This window comes from Topomyia yanbarensis, unplaced genomic scaffold (genome assembly GCF_030247195.1).
Source record: "Topomyia yanbarensis strain Yona2022 unplaced genomic scaffold, ASM3024719v1 HiC_scaffold_10, whole genome shotgun sequence".
Taxonomy (NCBI): Eukaryota; Metazoa; Arthropoda; class Insecta; order Diptera; family Culicidae; genus Topomyia; species Topomyia yanbarensis.
Window position 1 is genome coordinate 343569 of NW_026683225.1, and position 23950 is coordinate 367518.

A 23950-nucleotide genomic window follows, 5' to 3' on the forward strand; every position below is an offset into this window, starting at 1 on the left:
AACTTGATGCTTACTGGAACTCCTAGACTGTTTGCTGATGACACAGCTCTGTTTTATCCCAACAATGATGTCAATACTATTATTAACTCGATCGATAACGATCTAAGTGTTCTCGACCAATATTTCAAAGCAAATTTATTATCACTAAACCTTTCCAAAACTAAGTACATGATCTTCCGATCCATACGGAAAACTTTACCAACACATCATCATCCCAAACTTAGAGATTGTACAATTGAAAATGTGGACTGTTTCAAATATTTGGGTATACACTTAGATCCTACGTTATCCTGGACACACCATATAAAATTTATCGAAAAGCGTGTGGCATCCTCCTGTGGTATTTTGTGGAGAGTTAAAGCGTTTGTTCCCCAGCGAGCTCTATTGAACTACTACTTTGCATACATTCATTCACAACTTAACTACTTAGTATCTGTATGGGGGCGAGCAGCGAGCTCTCACCTTAAAAAGCTACAAACACTACAAAACAGATCCCTGAAAATTATATTTAATAAACCACTTTTATATTCGACTTTGTTGTTATACTCTGAAAGTGCCCACACTATTTTACCCATAGCCCACTTATGTGACGTACAAACATTATTATTCATACACGACAATCTACATAACTCCATCGCGCAGCATAATATACATTTTACAACTTTAACACATTCTCGTTCAACACGTCGAAATAGTAACTTGCAACGCATTCGAGCAGCCACAAACCTTGGCCAAAAGCGCATTCTTTTTATTGGCCCTACCAAATTTAATGCACTTCCACTTGACATGCAGAGAATCGACAATCGTACCATCTTCAAGGCTAGATTGAAACAGTACTTTAAACATAGGCTTAACGAAATATTTAATTAATGATATTGTTTTGTAATTTAATGTAAACATCCGTCAGCAGTATTTAACTTTAATTTAATTTATAATGTGGATCCCTTAACAGGAAATCTATTTCCACTGGGATTCCACCTTAGTTAATTATCTTAAACTAATTGCACATCAATAAATGTCTGTCTCAGCTCAGTTTGTTTTATTTGTTTTGTTTGTTTTTGTTGCCATTGTTCATGGGCTGAGACAAGTTGCGTCCACTACCAGGGGGCTCTTGTATGAGTTCTTTGGTGTGGGGGAGTGTGGTGGGCAATTAAAAAAAAAAAAAAAAAAAAAAAACGGTCATTTTTAGTTGGGACTGTGGTCGCATTTGAGATTATGGCACCACTTATATATCGTCGATGTTGTGCTATCTTATAACAAACGCCATTTTGGGGTAAACTTAGTTAGATATGCCATATAACTTGTCTAAAAAATCTCTACAAAATCGCGTTTTCAGAATGTTAACATTCTGCTTGGTTACTGAGATATAGTGAGAAACGTGCTAAGAAATTTTTAAATTTTTGCTTCAAATGACTGTTTCTGTGCATTGGCTCTAGTTATTTTGATGCATAAGATATTTTTATGTGTAAAACTATCTGAGAAACACAATGGCATAATCATTTTTAAAACAAAAATACACAATTTCTGAGAAAAATGCAGTTGAAGTTTTAAACCGAAAATGTAGCACTGTAACTAAAAATGAGTATTTATTCTAGATTCCCTGGCCCATTTCCTTCAAAATGTACCTCATCGATTGTTTATAGACCAAATATAGTCAAAGATATGAATAAAAGTTAATAAATTAATGATTTATTTCTATGGAAAATTTTCCATGCACGATTATGACACGCCATACAAATTTTGTCATCAATACACACCTATGACACGTGTGAGTGCGACTTTTATGTACATTTATAGTAAAAACAACATAGTCAACCGGTCTTCGTAATATTTGAGATGTTAATGCAGAGTAGATAGATGCATCAATTGTCTTCTTTGAATTGTTTTTACCATTTATAAGTTTCAATATATTCAATCTCAAACATTAAAAATCATTTTTCTCGAAATGTGCTAAATGGCTCTTGTCATAAGATAGGACAACAGCGACGATATGCGCAAGTATACGGGAGATAGACCACTACTGGAAAATTGCGCCTGAGCCTGAGGGATAACCCTTTTGTAAATTAATGGTTGGGACCGCGTATAAAAGGTGGAGCTAGTGTTCTAGTAAAATTCGCGAATCGATATTTTTTTAACGAATTTCCTCAAAGTGTTATGTCTGTTAACCTATGACATTATGGTAAAAACAAATTTTTTTAGGTGCCCATCTTGATTTGGTTTTGCAATGCCACATGCTACCAAAAAATTGGATCTTCCATCGAAAATGTGACAATTTGGGTGGCCCATTCGACAAATTTTGACTCTACATGAGGAATTTTCGGTAGTAAAATCACAATTTTCAAACTCCATTTAAATTTTTTTCCGAAATATCACCTTCGCAATTTTTTTTCTGAACTTGCCTGAAAGTATGCTCTTTGAAATGCAAGAAGAAGAAATTATTTTTGTTTGCCCCAATTTTAGATATAAATATTTTAAAAGGACCTATTATTTATTCAATATTACTCATAACTTCGGTTCTGAAAGTAATATCTGAATTCCTTCTATTATGAAAAAATTTGTCTCGATAAGCTTTACAAGTTGTCTGAAGACACCACATATGAAAAATAAAAAATAAAAAAGTTAGAGCAAAAAAACTGTTTTTGTTAGGAACACCCTAAGTTGCTCAATTAAAATAGCTATAAAATAAAAACCTTTGGAGATACAACTATAACGTCTTCGGCAAAGTTGCTTGGTGTAAGTTCCCCTACAATGTTGCTGAAGACTGCAATATTCTATCTCATCACAATCAGAAAATAGTTTTTGAAGCACCCTAACAATAAGAGCCACCCTAATACCATCTACATCTGGAGATGGCCTAATCAATACTGATTATTTGTCCTGAAGACATCATAGCTCTAAAACATAAGGTTTAGCCACAAACATTTTTGTCTTCCTAAATTGTGAATTCGGACCACTGTGCATTGGTGGGTCGGTGAATTTTCTGATTATAACTATGACTAGGATCGCTACCTCTGCCGAGAAGCCCGAGGAAGAGGAGGATGCTCTCTAATCCAATTATCCCTGCTCCCACATCGTCCTCTACTTTGGAGCCGTTCGTGAAAAGTTGTGCTTTGCGTATTTACGATGAACTAGTTGGTGGTATGTCGCGAGGATGCTACTCGGGTAGTTGCCGACTTTGACCTTTCGGGCTAGGCTGTCGTCAATGATGGGACCGGGGTCATGCCAACCCTAGCAAACGAAAAGTCCATAATGCCCCCATGCTCATGGTCCAAATTCACCTCCATTGCATGGTGTATTAATAGTGTTTGTACAGGGTCAACCCATAAAAACACCATCACCATGGTCCGGAAGATCCCATTTAAAAACCGTGTTCTGGTGTCTATGGGTTTTTGAGACCATTTCTTCTCTTCGATTCGGCCATTTCTAAACTTCGATTCGGCTGTCGAATAAGGTTCCAGGTTGCTTTTGGAGTGGCGACAGCAGTTGGAGCGAACTAGCTGCTTTTTGTTTTCAGTCCTTTTTGAGCCACCGGAAGGGTAGTACGAAGGTAGGTTCAAGGTCGAGAGTTATTCAAAGTACCTCCGGATCCTTCCGGAACGGGACTACGATGTCGTTAAGTCTGATTGATAGGGTATTTGCAGGGTGGAAAGAGCTCCATCAGTGCGTGATGGCGCATTTGGCGGCGGCTCGTAGAGATCCTTGCGCGGGTGATCGTTTTACCCAAGGCTATCCAGATGATGTCCGGCTAGACAAATACGAAGATACCTTTTGGGCAGTGCGGAGAATAGTTAATTCATCCTTACAGTGTAACTACCAGTACGGAGGCTTGGGGCACCCTATTAAGTTCCCGGAATTTGTCTGAAAGTGTGTCACCCATGCAGTTTTGAAATCGTCGGTTGTCCAGGAAGTCCGGCTGGGTGGGCGTCGTTGGTGGAGAGCCTATCCTATCTGTAATTTGCCCGGGAGCGCAATAGTGGTGTCGTTGACTACAAATGAGTACCCGTTTTGCCTACGTTTGTGCTGAGATCGTTGACGCTTCTCCACAGGTAAGTGATTGGGAAGTCCGGGTGGATACCGTCAACGAAGTTGGTCCAGCTCATTTCTTTGACTGCTTGTAGTTTTCCTAGTTGCATTCCGGAGTTTCCTAAAATTCTCTCATCCCGGAGTGGATGGTCAAGCGGTTTTTTTTAAGGATGCGTGAAACACTCCGTCGGTACTTGATGGGGCATGTATTGTTCCGCTGCGTTTACGATGATCTCGGAGATATCTTAGGGCTGACAGTCGCGCATCCTGAGCCGCTTCAATAAAATTCCTCCTCTCGTTTACAGATAACAGGAAACACCCACGCCATCAAGTACCTAACCGATCTGATAGCTAATCTGAACAAAACATGTAACTCATTGGAAAATTGGTAGGTGCTATGTTTCAAATATTCAACAAAGTTTCTAAACGCCACCGATACTCCCTCCAGGCAAAACTATATGATCCCGTCGAAGGGAACCATCCGAGCGCCATTGATGAACACCGCTTCGCACGTCTCTCTAATCACGTCCTGCAAAAGGGCGCCCCCAGATGCAAGCGGCGTATATCTGATGCAACCTGTCTCGGATTCGTCGGTTCCATATCCCTATCCGGTTTACTGCGATCAGGAAAGTTTCATCGGTAGCCACGGGTGGATCGCAATTCAAAACCGACAGGAAAACGGTCGATTGAGCTTTGACCGCAGCTGGTCGGATTATCGAAACGGATTTGGTGATCCAAGTGGAGAGTTCTGGTTAGGATTGGAAAAGATTCATCAATTGTTGAAGCGGGAACGACACGAGCTGCTGGTGGTTATGAAGCGGAGAAACGGAAAGCTAGAGGGTGCACGGTACGCGTGGGTCACGGTCGCAGGAGAGGACGAAGACTATCGTCTAGATTTGGGTAGCTATGCGTACGGAAGTGCCGGGCAAACTATGGAGTACAGTCGGGGAGCAAAGTTTTCCACCTCGGATAGGGACAATGACGGGACGGGAAAGGAATGTGCCGATCAGCTGCGTAGCGGTTGGTGGTTTCGCGATTGTAAAGATCCACCGTAAGTATCGGTAACTAATTTTGCTGCCCGCAAGTCAACCTACATTTTTTCTGATTTCAGAGCAAACACAAAGCAAAGCAACATTCCCTCTCTTTGCGATCACCCGCTTCATCCTTACGAAGGCCATTTCTACATGGGGGATATCTGCCTGGAGGAAACACGGATTCTGATTCGTGAGCTATAACCAAGCTTTTAACAATCAAAATAAAATCAAATCTTACTTACTCATCGATGACCTTGATACACTTTTTGTAGTCGCAGTTGTAGAAAAACTTCTCCGCCTTAGACACGACCAAATCCACACAGCTCTCCAATCGATCGAAACAACTCTGGACGTTGATTGCCGAGGGGCTCTGCATACTGACCGGTCGATTTATTCGATACGGAGTATCTGCGGGTTTGGAATTGGCATTACCGCCACCAGCTCCACCGGAACCAACAACGGATGATGCCTTCGACAGAGACGACTGTATCAGATAGGATGGTGAATTCTTCAACTCGTCCAGAATTTTGTTAGCCGGAGACATGATTTTATTCGGAACGGGCGTTGTGAAGCACTTGGGTAAAGCGGATGCCGTTGCTGCGGACTTGTTGCTTTCGATGTTCTTGCTGTTTTTCATTTTTTCCGTCAGCTCGTGCAGTAAATTCGTACTCATCGTTCCAACAGGGGTCTGCTCGAGGTTGGTTTGCGGAGCAATCGATTCGTAATACTTTTTCAGCTTACTTTCATACAACCGCTTCAAAATCTTGCTCTCCGCTTCCGAGCACTGCTGTTCCAGCGGAATATGTTGCATGAGTTCCTTTTCCTCCCAGGCCATCAGCATCTCGTGCTGAATCAATGCATCTAACGCTTCCGCGCAGTACACCGATTTGTGCAGCGCTTGAACGTAACAATCCATAGCCAACACACGATTATCCATCGCTTCCAGAATCTTTCCTTTCAGGAAATAAATCGATCCGAGTAAATCGCTTTTGTTCGGTTCCTCAAACACCAAACTGTTCCGTGTGCTTGAATCATCTCTTTGGCTCACATTAGCGATACTATTCGCAAGTACCTCACAGTCCACCGAATTCAAAACGTCTAGTGCTTCCTGGTACTCCTTTGCCTCGGCTAGACATTCTGCCGCCAAATAGTGACAAAGCAGATTCTGTTTGTCCAACCCGCGGCTTCGAATAACGTACGCCGCTCGATGATATTCCCGCAGCAGAAACATGCACTGGGCCTGCCAGTATACGTCCTTCGGTTCATTGTTGCTGAGAACGGTTACTTTTTCCGCCCAAAACAGTGCTGTTTGGTACCGTCTCTGTAAGAAAATTTCAACAATCAGTTCGAAACGAAAACAAACAAATTGAACCCGGTTTTTCACCATATCCATGAAGCTTTTCATAATCCGCCGGTAGGTATCAACGTCCACCAAACTGGCTGGATCGGTTGCATGTTCCGTAGTAACCGAACCTCCGCCGGTGTTGTTACGATTTCCGGCAACTGCTGTGTCGGTACGCATTTCGAATTCACTTTCGTACGACCCGCGCGGTTTGGGCATTACCTTTATGTTCGCACTGTACACGCACTACACACTTTACCGGATACGAGTTTCTGCGCGATTTTTGGTCGTTCTAGGGTTCAGAGCGAGTAAAAAACTTACAAAATATCCTCTAAACGGCCAGAAAGTGCGATTTTTTGTTTTGATGTCGGCTCGGTTCGGTTTGCGAACAACCGTTGTCGGCGTTTTTGACAGTTGAAAATTAGATGACTTTCGATAGCCGAGCTGCCAGTTAAACAGATTTATTTGTATTGTACACGCCACCGAAAAACTCCCAAAAATTGAGTACTTTTCACTCAATCTCGTGGTATCGTGCAGGAAGGTAAAATTAGGTAAACCGTGTTGAAGGTAGTTTCCATTTAACTACGGCAAAAATAATCTCAACCTTGAGTTCAATTTACTTAAATTTAAGTTAAATTTACCTAATTATGAGCAAGGGCATGACACTCTTTTATAAAAATATTTCACGTGGTTTTATATTTTTTATATCTCTCTATATTTATTTATAATTGTCTATAAAAGTTATAACTGTATTCGAATCGTTGAAAGTTCGAAAATAAAATTCGAACACCCGTTACCATAGTAGCCTTAGTTACCGCGAGTGATTATAAACAATGGAAAAATGGTGTTGCATCAACAAGAAGTGGTAAGTATCCAAATATTTTGTATAATTCTTGCTGAATTGAGTTAGTATCCGGCCCCAGACACTTAACCGATCCTAACTAGAACCTGGGTACTAACGAGAACCAGCGAAAATTATTGGCTCATTTTCTCACTGGACGTACTGGGACTCACCTGCGGTGGTTCTCCTGGTTAAGTGAAATAGTAGCCAGGCACCAAAATGCAGTTTGGTCCATTCCCAGTCTTGTTTTACGTTTACCTCTTTACCTCAAAACCGCTCTGTCTTAACACCGATAGTGATTAAGCCATCCCAACGGAAACAAACAGCCACAATTCCAGCGTTTTTCACCAACATTTCACAGGAGCACCACAAATTAGGATTTTCGATCATCCGACTGGTCGGTAGCAATAACGATCAAGCGATGCTTCTGCCAAAGGGTTTGACTCCAATTCAACAGCCGCAACTAGTGCAAATTCACAGGTGCAAACGATGCAAGCCAATCAGGATCAAACGCAGATGACCATTCGTCGCAGGAACAACCAAAAACTAGAATTATCATCACCCAGATTCCGTAGTAGATACAGCAACGGCACCTTCAGGTACAACAGCAGTATACAATACAGTCCCAAGCAGCAAAAACATCACAATCAGGAGGAACCACTGCAGCAGCCGCAACAAGGTGAGTTATTTTTGACTATTATTTTTTTTTATTTCAAAAAGATCATTGTAATGTAATAATCCTACTATTTAAGAGAAAAAATCTCGTGCTCAAAAATTTCATATCACTTTCAGATTGAATTGGCCACAAATCGATCAACAGCAGTAACGGAACATACCCGGTCAACCGTAAACACAACAGCAAGGTGCTCGGCGGAAGGGATTTCTGTATTTGTGCGTGTGTATGACTCGTTTTTTGAAAAAAGCGCTTTCCTTCGATTCTCTGGCACCCTAGCGGGGAAATCCATTACCATTAAGTTGAACGAGAACCAGGTAATGTTGCAAACTAGTTCAATATCAATCAACCTGTACTGATTTGGCATTTTCTTCTTTCGTATAGGAATGAGTCCTTCGGGGAGACGACGCGTAATGGTTGATGTTGGTGGAATTGCAGATCACGCTCTGAAAATATCGCAAACTATATCCCCCTAAGCAGCACGCAACCCCGACACGAAAGGTGGTACTCAAAGCCCCTGTAAAACAACGACAGCCCGTTAATATTTAGCATAGCATAAAAAGCCTAGTAGTTAGAAGATAGACGGCACATAATAGTAAGTCAGTCCCACGATCTGTACTATCGCTATACGCATAACTATTCCATGTGCTATGGAATTTTCGATGCACATCACATTAACCTTTAAATGCATGAAACTCATTTTCATAGGTATTCATTTTTCGGTATGGATGCGATATTTACCTCTTGTTGAGGCTTAATATCACAGAATTCGGTATGTTGCCAAATGACAACAGTATGCATTTAAGGGCTCAGTAAAAAAAGCATCAAGAAAATGAGATAACAATAAATAGTCCTTACCGTTGTCGTAATTTGCTGTAACTGATGACGTTTGCAGCATTACGTAACCAACAAAGTAGTGTTTTACCTAGAAAAGTCCCTCAATCTTTCACACAGAAAAAAGATTAGTATGTTCAATAAAAATATGGATTAAATTTAATAAATAAAATTATTGGTCGGGAGACAATAAATTTATTTATTGAATTCAATAAAATTTATTTATTATTTCAATAGAAAGATTTTTTGATCCCTTTTCCAATATTTATTTTATTGAAATTAGAACGAAATTATTGAAATTAAAACTGTTTTTATTGAAAGCAAAAGTTCATTGTTCTAAGAAAAAAATGTTTTCAGACCAATTGGTTGAAGTAATAAATAAATTATTGGATTCAATACCATATATTTTTGGTTTGAATATGCTTAATTTTTTTGCGTGTATGATTTTCCCTCTTCGGGCTTGGTGCCATCAAGACGTAAGGCTTGTACAAAATCAATCTGATCACACAATAGTAATTCTTACTCTTCGTGTTGTTTCGCATTTTTTGAACCGAATTTATACAAAGCCGAGGCCAAGTGTTCTGCTCCGCTTCCCACTTTTTCTGTTTCGAGTTGGACATCTTCTCCCACTCATCCATTACAATTTCCTATTTTTCACCTTTTTGATATCTTGCGGCATATGATATCGTTAAACTCGCTCCAACTATCTTGCGGTCCCATGTTCCTTAGAAATCTGTAGCAAGTTTATTGTATACTCCCGATCCTGCAGTTCCCGCTCAGTGCTCTCCGTTGCCTCAAATAGATACTTATCATCCATATTGTCTTCTTCGTGTTCTGCAATCTTACATTATTACGTTTCTCCAAATATTGTCGGTGTGATTAAACTTTCAACTCGGCTAGTAACTTGTCTCGATCATCCGTTTCGAGTCATACGGCTGCCTCTTGACAAGCATTTCTGCTAGTTGATTCCACAACTTTCCTAGCGTTGAAGGTTGCGGTTGGTCCTTTTTCTGCAACCGTTGCGAAAACTCGTCACGTTCGTTTATTATGATAATCGACGAAGCAAGCTCACGAGCGGGCGTTACACATGGAGTGTTTGAGTAATTTTGGGCTTGACAAAGATATCGTTAGATTTCGGGTGGACTTGAAACGGCTCATCTCCAGTGCCACGTTGGATGCGGAAGTTTTCAGTTTTTCGGTGATGCCCCGATTTTTTGGATTTCCGGACGGAGGTCTGGTAGGCTGTCTATGTCTCGTGGTGATCTCTCCGCATATCGGTAGAATAAATTTAGCCCCGGTCGACAGGTAGATATCGTTGATGACTAACTTAAACTCCTTCGTCGTATTCTTAGCGCTAGCATTCCTGGTTAATGACATGGCAATTTTGGTGATATACATCGGTAAATTTTCAAATCCCTGGAGCAGAAAATTGAGTAAACGAAGAAATTCCATCAAATCTGCTAATGTTACCTTGTCAGTATGCAATCTGACGGCTATCTTTACCCTGCGGAAAAGCTCAATCGTTCTAGCAATGTACCATTTCCTTGGCAATCTTGAACATTTTCTCTTCGACTGTCAGATCCAGCTCGTACAATAGTTTGAAATTAGATTTCTGCTAGCAAGCATCTATCATTACCTGCGGTAATTCAGTAGCTCCTCCCACGCCTGTGATCCGATACAAACGGCTGCAAAAGTTCCAGCTAGTTTGCAAATTTCTTGAAAAGATCGTGCTCCGCTCTACTGTCGGTAGAATGATATTGATGGTTACAACAACCGGAGCTCTGTACTTCAATCCGTTCGCTTAAGTTAATTCGGTAATCCATTCTCGATCAGTTCCACATTTTCCATGATATGCACAATGGGGCTCTGCCAATAACCGGCGGACCACCACCATGCATTTTCAATACACGAACCGTCGTCGCGGGAATTTGGGATCTTACCCGACGCACGGCAACTTTTCCATTCCTCGTCAGATCCAAAACCAGCCTCAGTTATCACGTAGTCAGATTTGCCAATGTAAATAATAAAAAATGACAACTCATAAATTCACCGCACACTGAGAATAATTTCGAAAGCAAGTTCGAAAATTCTGCAATGCATATTTGCTTATAAAGTTTATAAAATTATAATCTGCCCTATAATTCTACAAAAACATTATAATTGTATAATATTTTATAATTTATTGGAAGTGTCACGCCCTAGATTATGAGTATATCCAAAACAACTCAAAAGTACCTTACTGCACGGAAGACCTCGACTGAGTCGAATCTCTCGTTTTGTTTTTGACAACACTAATAAGTGCGAAAGCGACGCACAGCTGAAAAGAAACGACCCTGAATCAATCTGGATAAAGACTCGACACTTCAATCGTTTGTTTACCATTTATCTGTCAGTGTTATTCCAATCGAGCACGAGGCCTGTCATTGGCCCTCGTTCCAGAAGGATTCGAAGCGATTTTCTTCGGATTGATGGCTTTTGACAGGTCTCATGCTCGATTGGAATGACACTTACTGATAAATAATAAGAATAAGATAGAGATGGCGAGTCTTTATCCAGAGGGATTCAGCGGCTTTACTCAAAAGTACCTAAATTTAAGTTAAAAGAACTTATTGTGTAGGTTATTTAATAGTTGTGTGTATACAGAATTCCAAACACGCTACACGCTATAATAAAAACAACACACGCTAAAATAAAAACAACCCACAGAATAAGTTCTTTTAACTTAAATTTAGGTACTTTTGAGTTGTGCGTCGCTTTCGCACTTCTTAGTGTTTTTTTTTCCATACGTTTATTTGACACGGCATTTGCAAAAGCTTTTTACGCGTTTCTTTTTTTACATAGCACGTTACAAAAATCTTTAAGACTAATTTTAACTATACTAGTAATTTGTCTAAAACTAACACTGAAATCACTTTATTGTTTGCTTTTTTCCTTACATTGTTGTATTTCATAATGATCTAGTATTTTCGGGTGTATTTATTTACTTTTTTTCTGTTATTGTCTAAATTTAAAAACTGAATATTCTAGGACACTTTAATTGGTGAATGATTAGCCTTGGATGAGAGTATGAGGAGATGAATTTAATTAAATTTTGACAGTCGCTGTTTTTAGAAAATGATAGATAAGTTCCATGTATAGAGGATCGCGATACGCCAGGATGTCTCTAACAGGAACATGGATTGGTCTTCCTCGGACTTGTAAAGAATCTACTAATTGTGATCTGGCTTCACGATATTCAGTGCAGGACCAAACAACATGCTCAATGTCATGGTAACCCTCTCCACAAGCACAATGATTACCCTCAGCGAGCCCAATACGACGGAGATGCGCATCTAAAGTATAATGATTGGACATGAGCCTAGACATCACACGGATGAAGTCCCGACTTACATCCAATCCTTTGAACCATGCCTTCGTTGATACTTTAGGGATAATTGAGTGTAGCCATCGTCCAATATCTCCATTGTCCCAAGATGTTTGCCAACTAGCAAGTGTCCTCTGTCGAGAAGCGCTATAAAATTCAATGTAAGCGATGGGTCTTTCATATATTTCACCATCTAGTGCACTAATCTTGGCTAAATTATCAGCTTTCTCATTGCCCGCAATAGAGCAATGGGCGGGGAGCCACACTAGGGTAAATTTATAACATTTTCTTGTTAGGTTACTCAGAGATTCTCGTATCTTCCCCAAAAAGAATGGATCGTGATTATCAATCCTCTTTGAGCGTAGAGCTGCAACTGTGCTGAGACTATCAGTGAGGATAAAGTAATGGTTCGGGGGTAAAGTATTAATTATTTGCAAACTATAGTGAACTGCTGCTAGTTCCGCTATATAAACAGAGGCGGGTTCTGCAAGTTTGAGAGAAATTGAAAAATTATTGTTGAAAATACCGAAACCAGTGGCCTCACTGATTCGTGACCCATCAGGGTAAAACATTTTAAGGCAGTCTATGTGTTGATATTTACTTGTGAATATTTTAGGGATCTCCCAGCAAGTGTAGATGATCCAGAATTCCACGAATCTCTGCTTGCATGGACGTGTCGAAGAATAAAGTGGATTCAGGAGTATCTAGTATATTGACGTATGTGGGAACATACCTAGCAGGCGTTATTTCTTGTGACATGTGATTGAAATACACTGTCATGAATCTGGTTTGGGGTTGAAGCTCGACAAGTCTTTCAAAATTTTCAATTACCAGTGGGTTCATAACCTCACATCGAATAAGTAAACGAGAGGAGAGATCCCAGAATCGGTCTTTTAAAGGAAGAACTCCCGTTAGTACTTCAAGACTCATCGTATGGGTCGACTGCATGCAACCTAAGGCAATTCGTAAACAACGATACTGTATCCGTTCCAGCTTAATAATGTGAGTGTTCGCAGCTGACCGGAAACAGATGCACCCATATTCCATTACTGAAAGTATTGTTGTTTGATACAACCTTATCATGTCACTTGGATGAGAACCCCACCATGATCTAGTTATTGTTCTCAGAAAATTTATCCTTTGTTGGCATTTCGTTATTAGATACCTAATGTGGCCTCCCCATGTGCCTTTAGAATCGAACCAAATTCCAAGGTATTTAAAAGTCAGGAGACTTCTTAGTGTTGTCAAAAACAAAACGAGAGATTCGACTCAGTCGAGGTCTTCCGCGCAGTAAGGTACTTTTGAGTTGTTTGGGGTATACTCAAAATTATGACCTTCAGTATAATCAATTCTCAAAATTATGCCAAATGACCATTGTGCCAAATAACTGTTATGCCAAATGTTCATTGTGCCAAATGAACGTCAGTGTGATCAATTCTCCAAATTATGCCAATTGACCATTATGCCAAATAACCGTTATGCTAAATGACTTTATGCCAAATGGCCCGCTCCCGAAGAAATCGACCCTTAGTCCCCCACCGACTACACCGGCATAGTGCAATGTCAAAAACGAAAATGCCGTAAGAATCGTAACTTTCATTTCCGTTTTTGGTGCTCGTTTGAACAACTTGATTGCGAATGCTGGTTGTATTTAGTAAAAAATCGCTTTTGCTGTATACACTGCTAAAAATTCAAACTTATATTTGGTCGGTGTTAAGTCAGACCGAACTAAGTGACAATATATTGATTTCGAGAAAAACGAGTTTAAAGTTTGAATCGCAGCATTCTTTACGTTATAACTGGAAATTTATTTTTGCCATAATTCTTGTTTATTGTTACTCATTTCAAATCTGGCTAAAGTCGAATGTAGCTGAAGAAATTCTTTATCCAGTGCTATCATTATCTCCTTTTTGATGTTTTGCGACTTAGTCCAGTCAGACTTAACACCGACCATTTTATGAATCCCACACACATGACGGACATATGCACAAAAATGTGCTAAAAATATAAATTGTATTAATCACACACATATATTTTATGTGAAATCCGCTATGCAATAAATTTCTATGTGGCAAACTTTTATCTCCTTAACCTGATATTAGGCTTATGCTAACATATTGTCGTTGCGAATAAACATACAAAATACAAATAATTTTGATGTACAGCACATGAATTTCAATAGTTTTCACATGATATTTATATGTGACCGATCATTTTTATGTGTTGCTATAAATAATGTGTGAAATCAAAAGATTCAATATATTTTATCAGTGTATTCATACAATTATTATTATATAAATCAATTATTATCAAGTATATGCCATTTTGAAAATTTCATCTATAATTTAGATCACTTTCAACCGAACGCTTTGACAGCAAATTGTGATCCACAACAAATTCATCATCCAAAATATGACATCCCAACATTGAAAAAGAAGAAGCAACCAACTAATCAAAAAGTGCACCACAGTGGAGGAGAACGGTGATATTTTCTGGTATCAAACACAAATTTTGATGACGAAGGCGATTTTTTGTTCGTTGTTCTATTAGCTGCAACGCAACTTGATAGATTGTGTTCCTGGTCTATAGCAGACGTGAGTCCGAGAGAGCGTAAATTTGGGGGTGGTTTTTAAAGGTGCCTGAAAGTGACAGCCAGACTTCGGGAGGAAAAAAAGCTAAGACAGCAGCAACAGTATACCAGCAAAATGATGGTAAGTTGAATTTGATGAATACAAAGAAATCCACTGATAAGAAGTATTTTTGTTGTTGTTGTTGCTTTTCTCTTGCTATCCGCTCACGACATGCATCAGGACGGTACGATTGAGGAGAATGGAAATGTAACTCCGATGACGGGGAGCCCACTGGAGCCAACTCAGGACATGCTTCCGACGCAGAAGATTACCTCCGGTAATGGTTCGATGGACGGTGGTCAGCAGCAGATGGCAGCTCAGCAACAGGGCAATAACAATAAGGCCGATAGTGCGACACTCTCCCCCAACTCGTTGCTGGTGAGTCATCCAATTAGAATAGGCGTGAAGTGTTTCATACTCCAATTTTGTTATTTTTTCTAGGTTGATATATCGGACGCACTGAGCGAGAAGGAGCGTGTAAAATTTACCGTCCATACACGAACAAATTTGCCTGGATTTGCGAAATCGGACTTTCTGGTAGTTCGGCAGCACGAGGAGTTTGTTTGGCTGCACGATCGGTTCGAGGAGAATGAAGAGTATGCCGGTTTTATCATTCCGCCGTGCCCTCCGCGGCCAGATTTTGACGCATCGCGGGAGAAGTTACAACGGCTGGGCGAAGGCGAGGGCAACATGACCAAGGAGGAATTTAAGAAAATGAAACAGGAACTGGAGGCGGAATATTTGGCCACCTTCAAGAAGACGGTGGCAATGCATGAGGTCTTTCTGACGCGGCTGGCTTCCCATCCCGTGTTCCGGGATGATGCCCATCTGAAGGTGTTTCTGGAGTTCGATCAGGATCTGTGTGCAAAGCTGAAACGGAAAATTGACGTGTTTGGAGGGTTGATGAGAAGTCTGGGAAAGACGACGGATGAGATTTATCTGGGAGCAACGGTGAAGGATGTGAACGATTTCTTCGAGCACGAGCTGCAGTTTCTGGGAGAATATCATGCGCATTTGAAGGAGGCGGCGCTGAGAACGGAGAAAATGACCAATAAACACAAGGAGGTGGCCGATTCGCACATCCGGATCTCTTCGGCGCTGATGGCACTTTCGACGGCGGAGCACGGTTGTATGGAGAAGTTTCTGGCCAAGACGGCGGATTTTTTCGAAAAGATTAGGGTGGGTGGACGATCAGGGTTTGAGGGGTAGAAGTAACGAACGATTTTGTTTATTTTTTTAGAACATGGAGGGTCGCGTGGCAAGTGATCAAGATCTGAAACTTGGCGATACACTGCGGTACTATCAACGGGACAGTAATGCAGCTAAAGCCCTGCTTGTCCGAAGATTGCGGTGTCTGGCGGCATACGAGGCTGCTAACAGGAATCTGGAAAAATCGCGTTCCAAAAATAAGGACGTTCATGCGGTGAGTATCTATGTATTCCGGTGGAAATCAATTTGACTCTATTTTATTATTCACCGCAATTCATCAACAACCACGTTAAAATCGTTCAATTTCTCATCTGTTCGTCCATGTCTGAAGCCATTGGAGGTGCAAGAGGTACTGATCAAATGTGATCCCCTAAAATTCCCCTGTCATAAAGGATCAGTTTGCATGCTTTTTTGGAAGTATTTTCTTTGCTTGTGTTTGGTGTTCATTTGTGCTTTTTGCAATCAGGTTTGTCAGTAAATCATTCTGAACCATTTGGACAAGACCTTAAATTCTACCTGATTAGAGTGAGAAATTTCTACGGCATACTTAAATTTGAATCCCTGGGTTTTGGTAACACAACTTGTCTGTTTGGAATGATTAATGAATAAGCAAAAAAACTCTTGCTTGAGATCAGTTCTGAGGTCTCGTAAGAAAAAGTTGTTTATACTCAGTTGAAGTGTCACCGTATAAGTGCTAATGAACGTATTTCCATTTCACACAGGCGGAAACGGCGCAAACGCAGGCTTGCGAAAAATTCGAATCAATGTCCGGACGCGGTAAGGAAGAACTGATCAGTTTCAAAAAGCGCCGGGTAGCCGCCTTCAAGAAGAGGTCAGTACTAGCATTATTCCACACTCAGGCTATAATCCTTCATTCCAACCCCCAACAGCTTAATCGAACTGGCTGAGCTGGAGATGAAGCACGCAAAGTCGCAGTACGAATTCCTGCGCCAGTCGCTGCTTTCGCTGCAGGAGGCCGCTTAGGTGCAGGTGCGATAGCAGGCGTCAAGTTAGAATCAAACATCAAAAAGAAGAGAATTGTTCTGTCCGTTTCGAATGGAACGGAAACTGTTATCGAACATATGAGACACAAACACTCTTGACAGATCGGTGCGACGAAGGTCCGGTTTAGAACTGGACCCTGGTGCGTTGCTTCGGTCAACGATTAACTCGAAAGTAGCCGCCTGAAAGTGGGTAGAGGGACCGCCTCGCCCCATTTAGTGTAAAGTATAACGACAACAGTGGCTTTTTCGGCAAATGTGAGAATAGAGAATTCCATTTTTTTTGTAAAGCAAAAAACCCTATCTATATTTTTATATCTGTGTAACTAAACATTCTAGTTTACGTTGACTCTGCCTTTGTTAGTTATTTAAGTTTTTCGTTTTGAAATTTCGAGTTGGATGAAATTTACGGAAAGAGACAATATTATTTCGAATTCGAACTGCATTGACTTGATTGCTAGGTAGGTTAGGTATCTTTTATACGGGACACGATGGAGAAAAAGCAACTATTTTTTATCGGCTTCATTCCCCGTATCGGTTTACTAATGTACTGAAAAATAACCATACGCAAGGAGATTTATATGCGAAGCAATTCATCCCCTGATCCTTTATTGTTGTAATTGCAACACAGATCACAGAAAATGCATTACATGTTTTGAACCGACAGTAAGAGGTTATCAATATTACAGTAGGAAGAAACGCTTAGTTTTGTTTACGATCATAATCCTTATTATTGCTATTAACATATTTAAATTGAAACGGAAATGATAAAATATTATGTATATTACTGTGAAAAAGCTTGCGAGTTTGTTGTAAATTATCCGAATGACTCACTACAAGTTTTCGATCATCTACACAACGTAGAGATTTCTGAATGGCAGTAGGAAAGTTAGCTGTTGGGTAGAGAATTAGTGCTCTTCACCTACGGGAACAATCTGGGCAGAAAATTCCAGATTGTGTAATTTGCTGAGCTCTTCGGCTCCCTTGTGCCATTCAGCACCACTTCTTCGTTGAACTCTCGATTTGTTTGCGAGCTATACAGTCGCGTTTGCGGGTGGAGCATGGAGTCCGGTTTGCTGGTGTCCCGATGACCCATACCCGGTGCTCTGTCGCGGTCTACTCGACTAGTTCCCGATCCTAGATTCACCATCTAGTCTACTCCGGCAGAGTTCCCCGGCGATGATTGCTCTACGGAAAGCGTTGCTTTCTGTAAGCCGGTCATGATCCGCGTCACCACTCTGTTGACCGCTTTTCACGTTGCTTGGCTCTTCATTCTGTAGACGGCATTATCCGGGCTGATGTCCGGTCCTCCCATTTCAAGTATCTCCCTGCATGTCGCTTCGAACCTCGAACATTCGAAGATCATATGCTCCGGTGTTTCCTCGACGGGTCTTTACCGATGTAGGTACTGTTTGAAACAACATCGATCGAACCGGTATGAATCTGTGAGCCGCACTTCCTTTGGCGACGAGCCCCAATCTAGCTGCCATTTAGCCATCGAGTCAGCTCTCAATGTTTTCCGTATACCCTTTCCGCTTATAGCATTCGTTATCTTCTACTAGGATGATGCCGATAGGGATCATCCCAGCGATAACACAGTCCCGAACGCTCTCGTGACCCACAGGGCCCACTGAACGTACTACTCAGCTTTGCTTGATTTCGCTGCGTCTCTAACGCCGCCACCCAGATTTGGCCTCCGTACCTTAGTATCGATGATGATACACTAGCCAGAAGACGCCTCTTGCTACTGCGTGGCTGGGCGTTGTTTGGCATAATTCTGCCTAAAACGATTATGACGAATTTCGCACCAAATCGTATTCAGAGTTGGCAGCACCCTCTCCAATTTTAATGAAACTTTCTGTACATAAACACTTTGTCACAAAGAGCCACTCTGCATACTTTGTTTTTCCAAAAATGATCTAGATTGTCTTTTGAAAAGGGCCAAACTTTTTTAACCAATTTTTTTCAAATGGTTATAATCCTACAAAAAAAAGTTGTAGGAGTGATTTTCACAAAATTAGTCAAATTTTTTAATGAAAATATTGAAAAAATTCTTTATTGACTCCTACATTGAAAAAAAATCGATTTTAAAAACGATGAATCTGATGTGTACGCCCTTAGTGTAACATCTTTCCAATATCGTAACGCACGTTACGCTCAGCTGGCATCCCTGTAGCTGGGTACGGCAAGAAATATTAATAAAAGCAGCTACTGCTGCATTCGATTGTTACACGTTAAACAGTGAAGTTTGTTTTGCAAATGTGCTCCGTTCATCCGAACTCCTCCTTTATTTCTCCCAGGCGAACACGGTGGAGTCGTTGGTGGTTCTTAGGTGAGTTCCAGATATCGCGGAGATTATTAATAGTTTCCGTATAGAGACGGACCGAAAGGAGTTTTCTTTTTGGATATGAAAACTGGCGACGAGGACAAAGTGAAGTGCATATAATTAATAACGCCGTCAAACGGCATTTTCTTTTCTTTTCGCATATTCATCTAGTTGTCGGTCATTAAGCGTAAGTGTGCCCGAATTCACATTGCATTTTTTATGGTGAATTTATTTCCTCTGGGGGAAGTGCAACGGCCTTAATTGCCGTGTGAATGTGTTATATAGAACGGTAAAATTGATTCCCGGTAGTTTGCGAGTGGCGTGGTCTAGACATATCGTAAGGAGGCGCCATTTTGCTTTTCCAGTTCATTTCCTAACTGCGTGTGCGTGTATTAAAAGAGGGTAAAGTTACCAATTGTGGCCAATATAAGAAAAATAGACGACAAAAGTTTAAAAAAAAAAAGAAAAAGGTTATACTGGTGGAACATTTAGAGACAAAGGATTTTTTTTTCTCTTTTTGTTAGACTAGATGCCCTTTTGTGGTGCGGCGTTGTAGTTTTGTTTATGTAACAAAATCTGTTTTGTTTCACTAACAATAGTAATTTAGGCATTGTTAGCTTGAATTACTTGCATTATTTAGTTTCAAACAATACATTGTCTTATGCCGAAATAATTAATTGTTCTTTTTCTTTATTCGGTATAGCTACAAAACCGACTGGTTCCAGTGAACAGACCGAAATCGGATCCGGTAGACAGGACGGTGAAAGGATACCAGTCAGAAGTGACGTGGAAAGATACACCGCAAGAACAGGCAAAGGCGCTTACAAGGATTAGGGTAAAGCCGGCAAAGGTCGACCGTGATAAGTCAGCTAAATAGCTTCGACTGATTATTTGGATTTGTAGGGTGAGTCAATCTGTTCTCTAATTTATTTTCAATTCATTCTTTGTGTAATATTATTTTTCCCAAAATTGGTTTTAATTTTCTATTCCATTTTTTTTCGAATTGAAATAGAAAATATGTCTCAAATGAGTATGGCTTCACTTATCGAGCCTTACAGAAAGGGCACTCCCTTTAGTGATTGGATAGATCGATTGGAATATTGTTTCGTGGCCAATAAAGTGGCCGATAATCTAAAGAAGGCCCATTTTATTACATTGGGCGGCCCGATTGTATATTCCGAGTTAAAGCTTCAGTACCCTACTGGGAATTTAAACGAGGTGTCGTATGACGACATGATAAAAAAATTAAAAACTCGACTTGACAAAAAGCCATCTGGTTTAGTTCAACGTCTAAGATTTTCTAATAGAACTCAGCATCCTGATGAATCCCTGGAGGATTATGTTCTCGCGGTCAAGCTCCAAGCGGAGTTTTGTTCCTTCGGGACATTCAAGGACCAAGCTGTGAGGGATAGGATAATTTCGGGAATAGCGGATACCGCATTGCAACAAAAAATTTTGAATGAAGACGAGGATTTAAGTTGTGAGGCTACTGAAAAAATTATTATAACGTGGCAGATGGCCAAATCAAATGCGCAATCCATGGGTATTGGGAGTAAATCTGAACCGGTTGCATCAATAAATCCTATTAATAACCAACCGGGAGTAGCTTTGAAAAAACTTTTGAACGCCCTTGAAAATGCCCAAGCTAATAACAGCGAAAATACGCCGGGTCCCTCGAGAGGCCCAGTCAAGTCTAGACTAGGATACAATCCATACAACCGAACGGATACGTCTAATCCCATATTCAAACCGGCTGTTTGGCCACGTGGGTCCGAACGACAGAAGGCAGATTATTCTAGATTAACATGCGATTTTTGCGGAATTAAGGGGCATATAAAAAAGAAGTGTTTCAGACTAAAGAACCTTAAGAGAGATACAGTAAAATTTGTTGATAATTACGGGAAACCTGGAGGCAGCAAGGACAAGTCACTGAACGAACTTTTCACCAGAATGTCAACAGAGGCTGACAGCGACGATGAACCAGATGCAGGAGAAACGCAATGTATGTTGGTAACTTATGTAAACAAAATTAATAATCCTTGTTTGATCAATGTTTTTATGGAGGGTAAAACACTCCAAATGGAGGTTGATTGTGGTTCATCGCTAACCGTTATGAGTAAACAACAATACGATTTAACCTTTTCGATGCCTCTGAAACAATCAGAGAAGAAATTAGTGGTAGTAAACGGGAACAGCTTAAAAATAGTTGGTGAAACAAATGTTTCAGTAAAGTTCAATGGAAGACAGGCAAATTTGACCTTGGTTGTTTTGAATTGTAACAACAATTTTATTCCGTTATTGGGACGCGATGGTTTAGATGTTTTCTTCACCAATTGGAGACAATTTTTTACAAATTCTATTAACGAAATCAAACAGGAAGAGCAAGAAACTGAATTGGTTAGAGAAATTAAACAAAAGTTTAAGGAAGTCTTTATCAAAGATTTTTCTGCACCTATTAAGGGATATGAAGCAGAATTGGTTTTAAAAGAAGACAAGTCAATATTTAAAAAGGCTTATAATGTTCCTTACCGCTTAAAGGACAAGGTTTTATTATATTTGGATAAGTTGGAAAAAGAAAAAGTTATCACTCCAATAAAAACAAGCGAGTGGGCTTCTCCTGTTGTAGTTGTCATGAAAAAGAATGACGATATAAGGCTTGTAATTGACTGTAAAGTATCCATAAACAAATGTTTAATTCCTCATACTTACCCTTTACCAACATCGCAGGATTTATTCGCCGGCTTGGCGGGATGTAATGTTTTTTGTTCGCTTGATCTTGAGGGGGCATATACCCAACTATCCTTGTCGGAAAAGTCCAAAAAAATAATGGTTATAAATACAATAAAGGGATTGTATACTTACAACAGATTGCCTCAAGGCGCTTCATCGAGTGCATCTATTTTTCAACAGATCATGGATCAAGTATTACAGGGTATCGATAACGTATTTTGTTATTTGGATGATGTTCTAATCGCGGGTAAAGATTTGCAAGATTGTTTAAATAAATTAGAGCTAGTTCTAGATCGACTGAGGATAGCAAACATCAAAGTAAACTGGGAGAAATGCAAATTTTTCGTAAGCGAACTACCGTATTTAGGACACATCATCAGCAAGCAGGGTTTATTGCCATGTTCAAGCAAAATTGCAACCATCCGAGAGGCAAACCAGCCAGAAAATGTGGCGGAATTAAAATCGTTTCTGGGCCTGATAAATTATTATCACAAATTCATACCACATTTGTCCGCTAAGCTTTATCATTTGTATAATCTTCTAAAGAGTGAAGCCAAATTTATTTGGGATGCGAATTGCGACAAGGCATTCAGGGAGAGTAAAGACTCGTTATTAAATGCAAATATTTTAGAATTTTATGATCCAAAAAAGCCCATTGTTGTTGTATCTGATGCGTCAGGATACGGCCTGGGAGGGGTAATTGCCCATATAGTGGACGGTGTTGAGAAGCCAATATGTTTCACATCGTTTTCGCTGAACACAGCACAAAAAAATTACCCCATTTTACATTTAGAAGCTCTTGCTCTGGTATCTACTATTAAAAAATTTCATAAATATTTGTATGGACAACATTTTACGGTCTTCACTGATCATAAACCTTTAGTGGGGATTTTTGGCAAAGAGGGTAAAAACTCTATTTTTGTTACTAGACTTCAGAGATATATTCTGGAAATATCCATTTATGATTTCGATATCCAATACAGGCCATCATCTAAAATGGGAAATGCGGATTTTTGCTCGCGATTTCCACTAGGGGAAGAAGTTCCTAAGCAATTGGACGAAGAACTATTAAGACATATAAATTTCGGAAAGGAATTCCCCATTGATTCAAAAAACATAGCCAATGCTACTAAAACTGACAAATTCCTTATGGAAATAATTAATTATATGAAATATGGTTGGCCGAAAAAGGTAGGCAAATGCTTTGTTAACGTTTTCGCTAATCAACATGAATTGGAAATTGTGGACGAATGTTTGTTGTATCAGAACAGGGTTGTAATACCACAGCAAATGCAAAGCGGGGTTCTTAAGCTTTTGCATGTAAATCATGCTGGTATGGGATCATCCATAAATGACGTAGCATTATATGGGGGAGGGGGGAGTTTTGTATTTTGTGATGATGTGTGACGACAGGGGGTAGGGGGTCATGTCACGCTACGTAGCTTTTTTAAAGGGGAATAGAATAGAATTTTTAAAAAATTTACGGGGAAAAGGGGGGGGGGGGCAGAGTTACCGTCAAGCTACGTAATTACCAGGGAGGTATTTAGAGGTTTGTGATGAAATGCTACGATGGGGGAGGGGGGTGTTAAAAATCACTCAAAAAATGCTACGTCATTTATGGATCATCCCTATGGTAAAAATGAAGTTATTGGCTAGGCGAACTGTGTACTGGTTCGGGATAAATGGTGATATAGAAAGCTATGAAAAACAATGCGATATCTGCAGCAGCATGACTGCGGTTCCGAAGCCCAAAATAGAGTCTGCGTGGATACCGACAACAAAACCGTTCAGTAGAATACATATTGATTTCTTTCATTTTGAACATCGTACATTTTTATTAATGGTCGATAGCTTCTCCAAATGGATTGAAATTGAATACATGCGTAATGGCACAGATTCTGGAAAAGTCCTAAAAAGTTGGTAACCTTCTTTGCTAGGTTTGG

General features: G+C 40.2%; 3 protein-coding genes and 1 long non-coding RNA gene across 5 annotated transcripts; 3 read left to right on the top strand and 1 right to left on the bottom strand.

Moving 5' to 3' along the window:
- The first annotated feature begins 4774 nt into the window (after positions 1-4774).
- LOC131694580 (ficolin-1-like) lies at positions 4775-5258 on the top strand. The gene is made up of 2 exons (XM_058983055.1): positions 4775-5074; positions 5135-5258. Exons 1-2 carry the CDS (start codon positions 4836-4838, stop codon positions 5256-5258), a joined length of 363 nt encoding a protein of 120 aa, XP_058839038.1. The 5' UTR covers positions 4775-4835.
- A 37-nt stretch (positions 5259-5295) lies between these two features.
- LOC131694581 (cell division cycle protein 16 homolog) lies at positions 5296-6789 on the bottom strand. The gene is made up of 2 exons (XM_058983056.1): positions 6442-6789; positions 5296-6378 (listed from the first exon to the last, which is right to left on the bottom strand). The coding sequence occupies exons 1-2, from the start codon at positions 6616-6618 to the stop codon at positions 5296-5298; spliced, it is 1260 nt and encodes a 419-aa protein (XP_058839039.1). The 5' UTR covers positions 6619-6789.
- Positions 6790-7432: 643 nt separating this feature from the next.
- LOC131694583 (uncharacterized) lies at positions 7433-8462 on the top strand. The gene is made up of 3 exons (XR_009306525.1): positions 7433-7919; positions 8033-8230; positions 8298-8462. It is a non-coding gene; the product is annotated as an uncharacterized LOC131694583 (long non-coding RNA).
- Positions 8463-14538: 6076 nt separating this feature from the next.
- On the top strand, positions 14539-17764 carry LOC131694569 (sorting nexin-32-like). Of its 2 annotated transcripts, XM_058983045.1 has the most exons (7): positions 14539-14822; positions 14922-15119; positions 15183-15920; positions 15982-16164; positions 16282-16299; positions 16673-16782; positions 16841-17764. In XM_058983045.1, the coding sequence occupies exons 1-7, from the start codon at positions 14817-14819 to the stop codon at positions 16932-16934; spliced, it is 1347 nt and encodes a 448-aa protein (XP_058839028.1). In that variant the 5' UTR covers positions 14539-14816; the 3' UTR covers positions 16935-17764. The 2 variants fall into 2 exon arrangements, with proteins under 2 accessions (XP_058839028.1, XP_058839029.1); XM_058983046.1 differs by lacking the exon at positions 16282-16299 and having other exon boundaries at positions 16841-17763.
- Positions 17765-23950: the final 6186 nt, after the last annotated feature.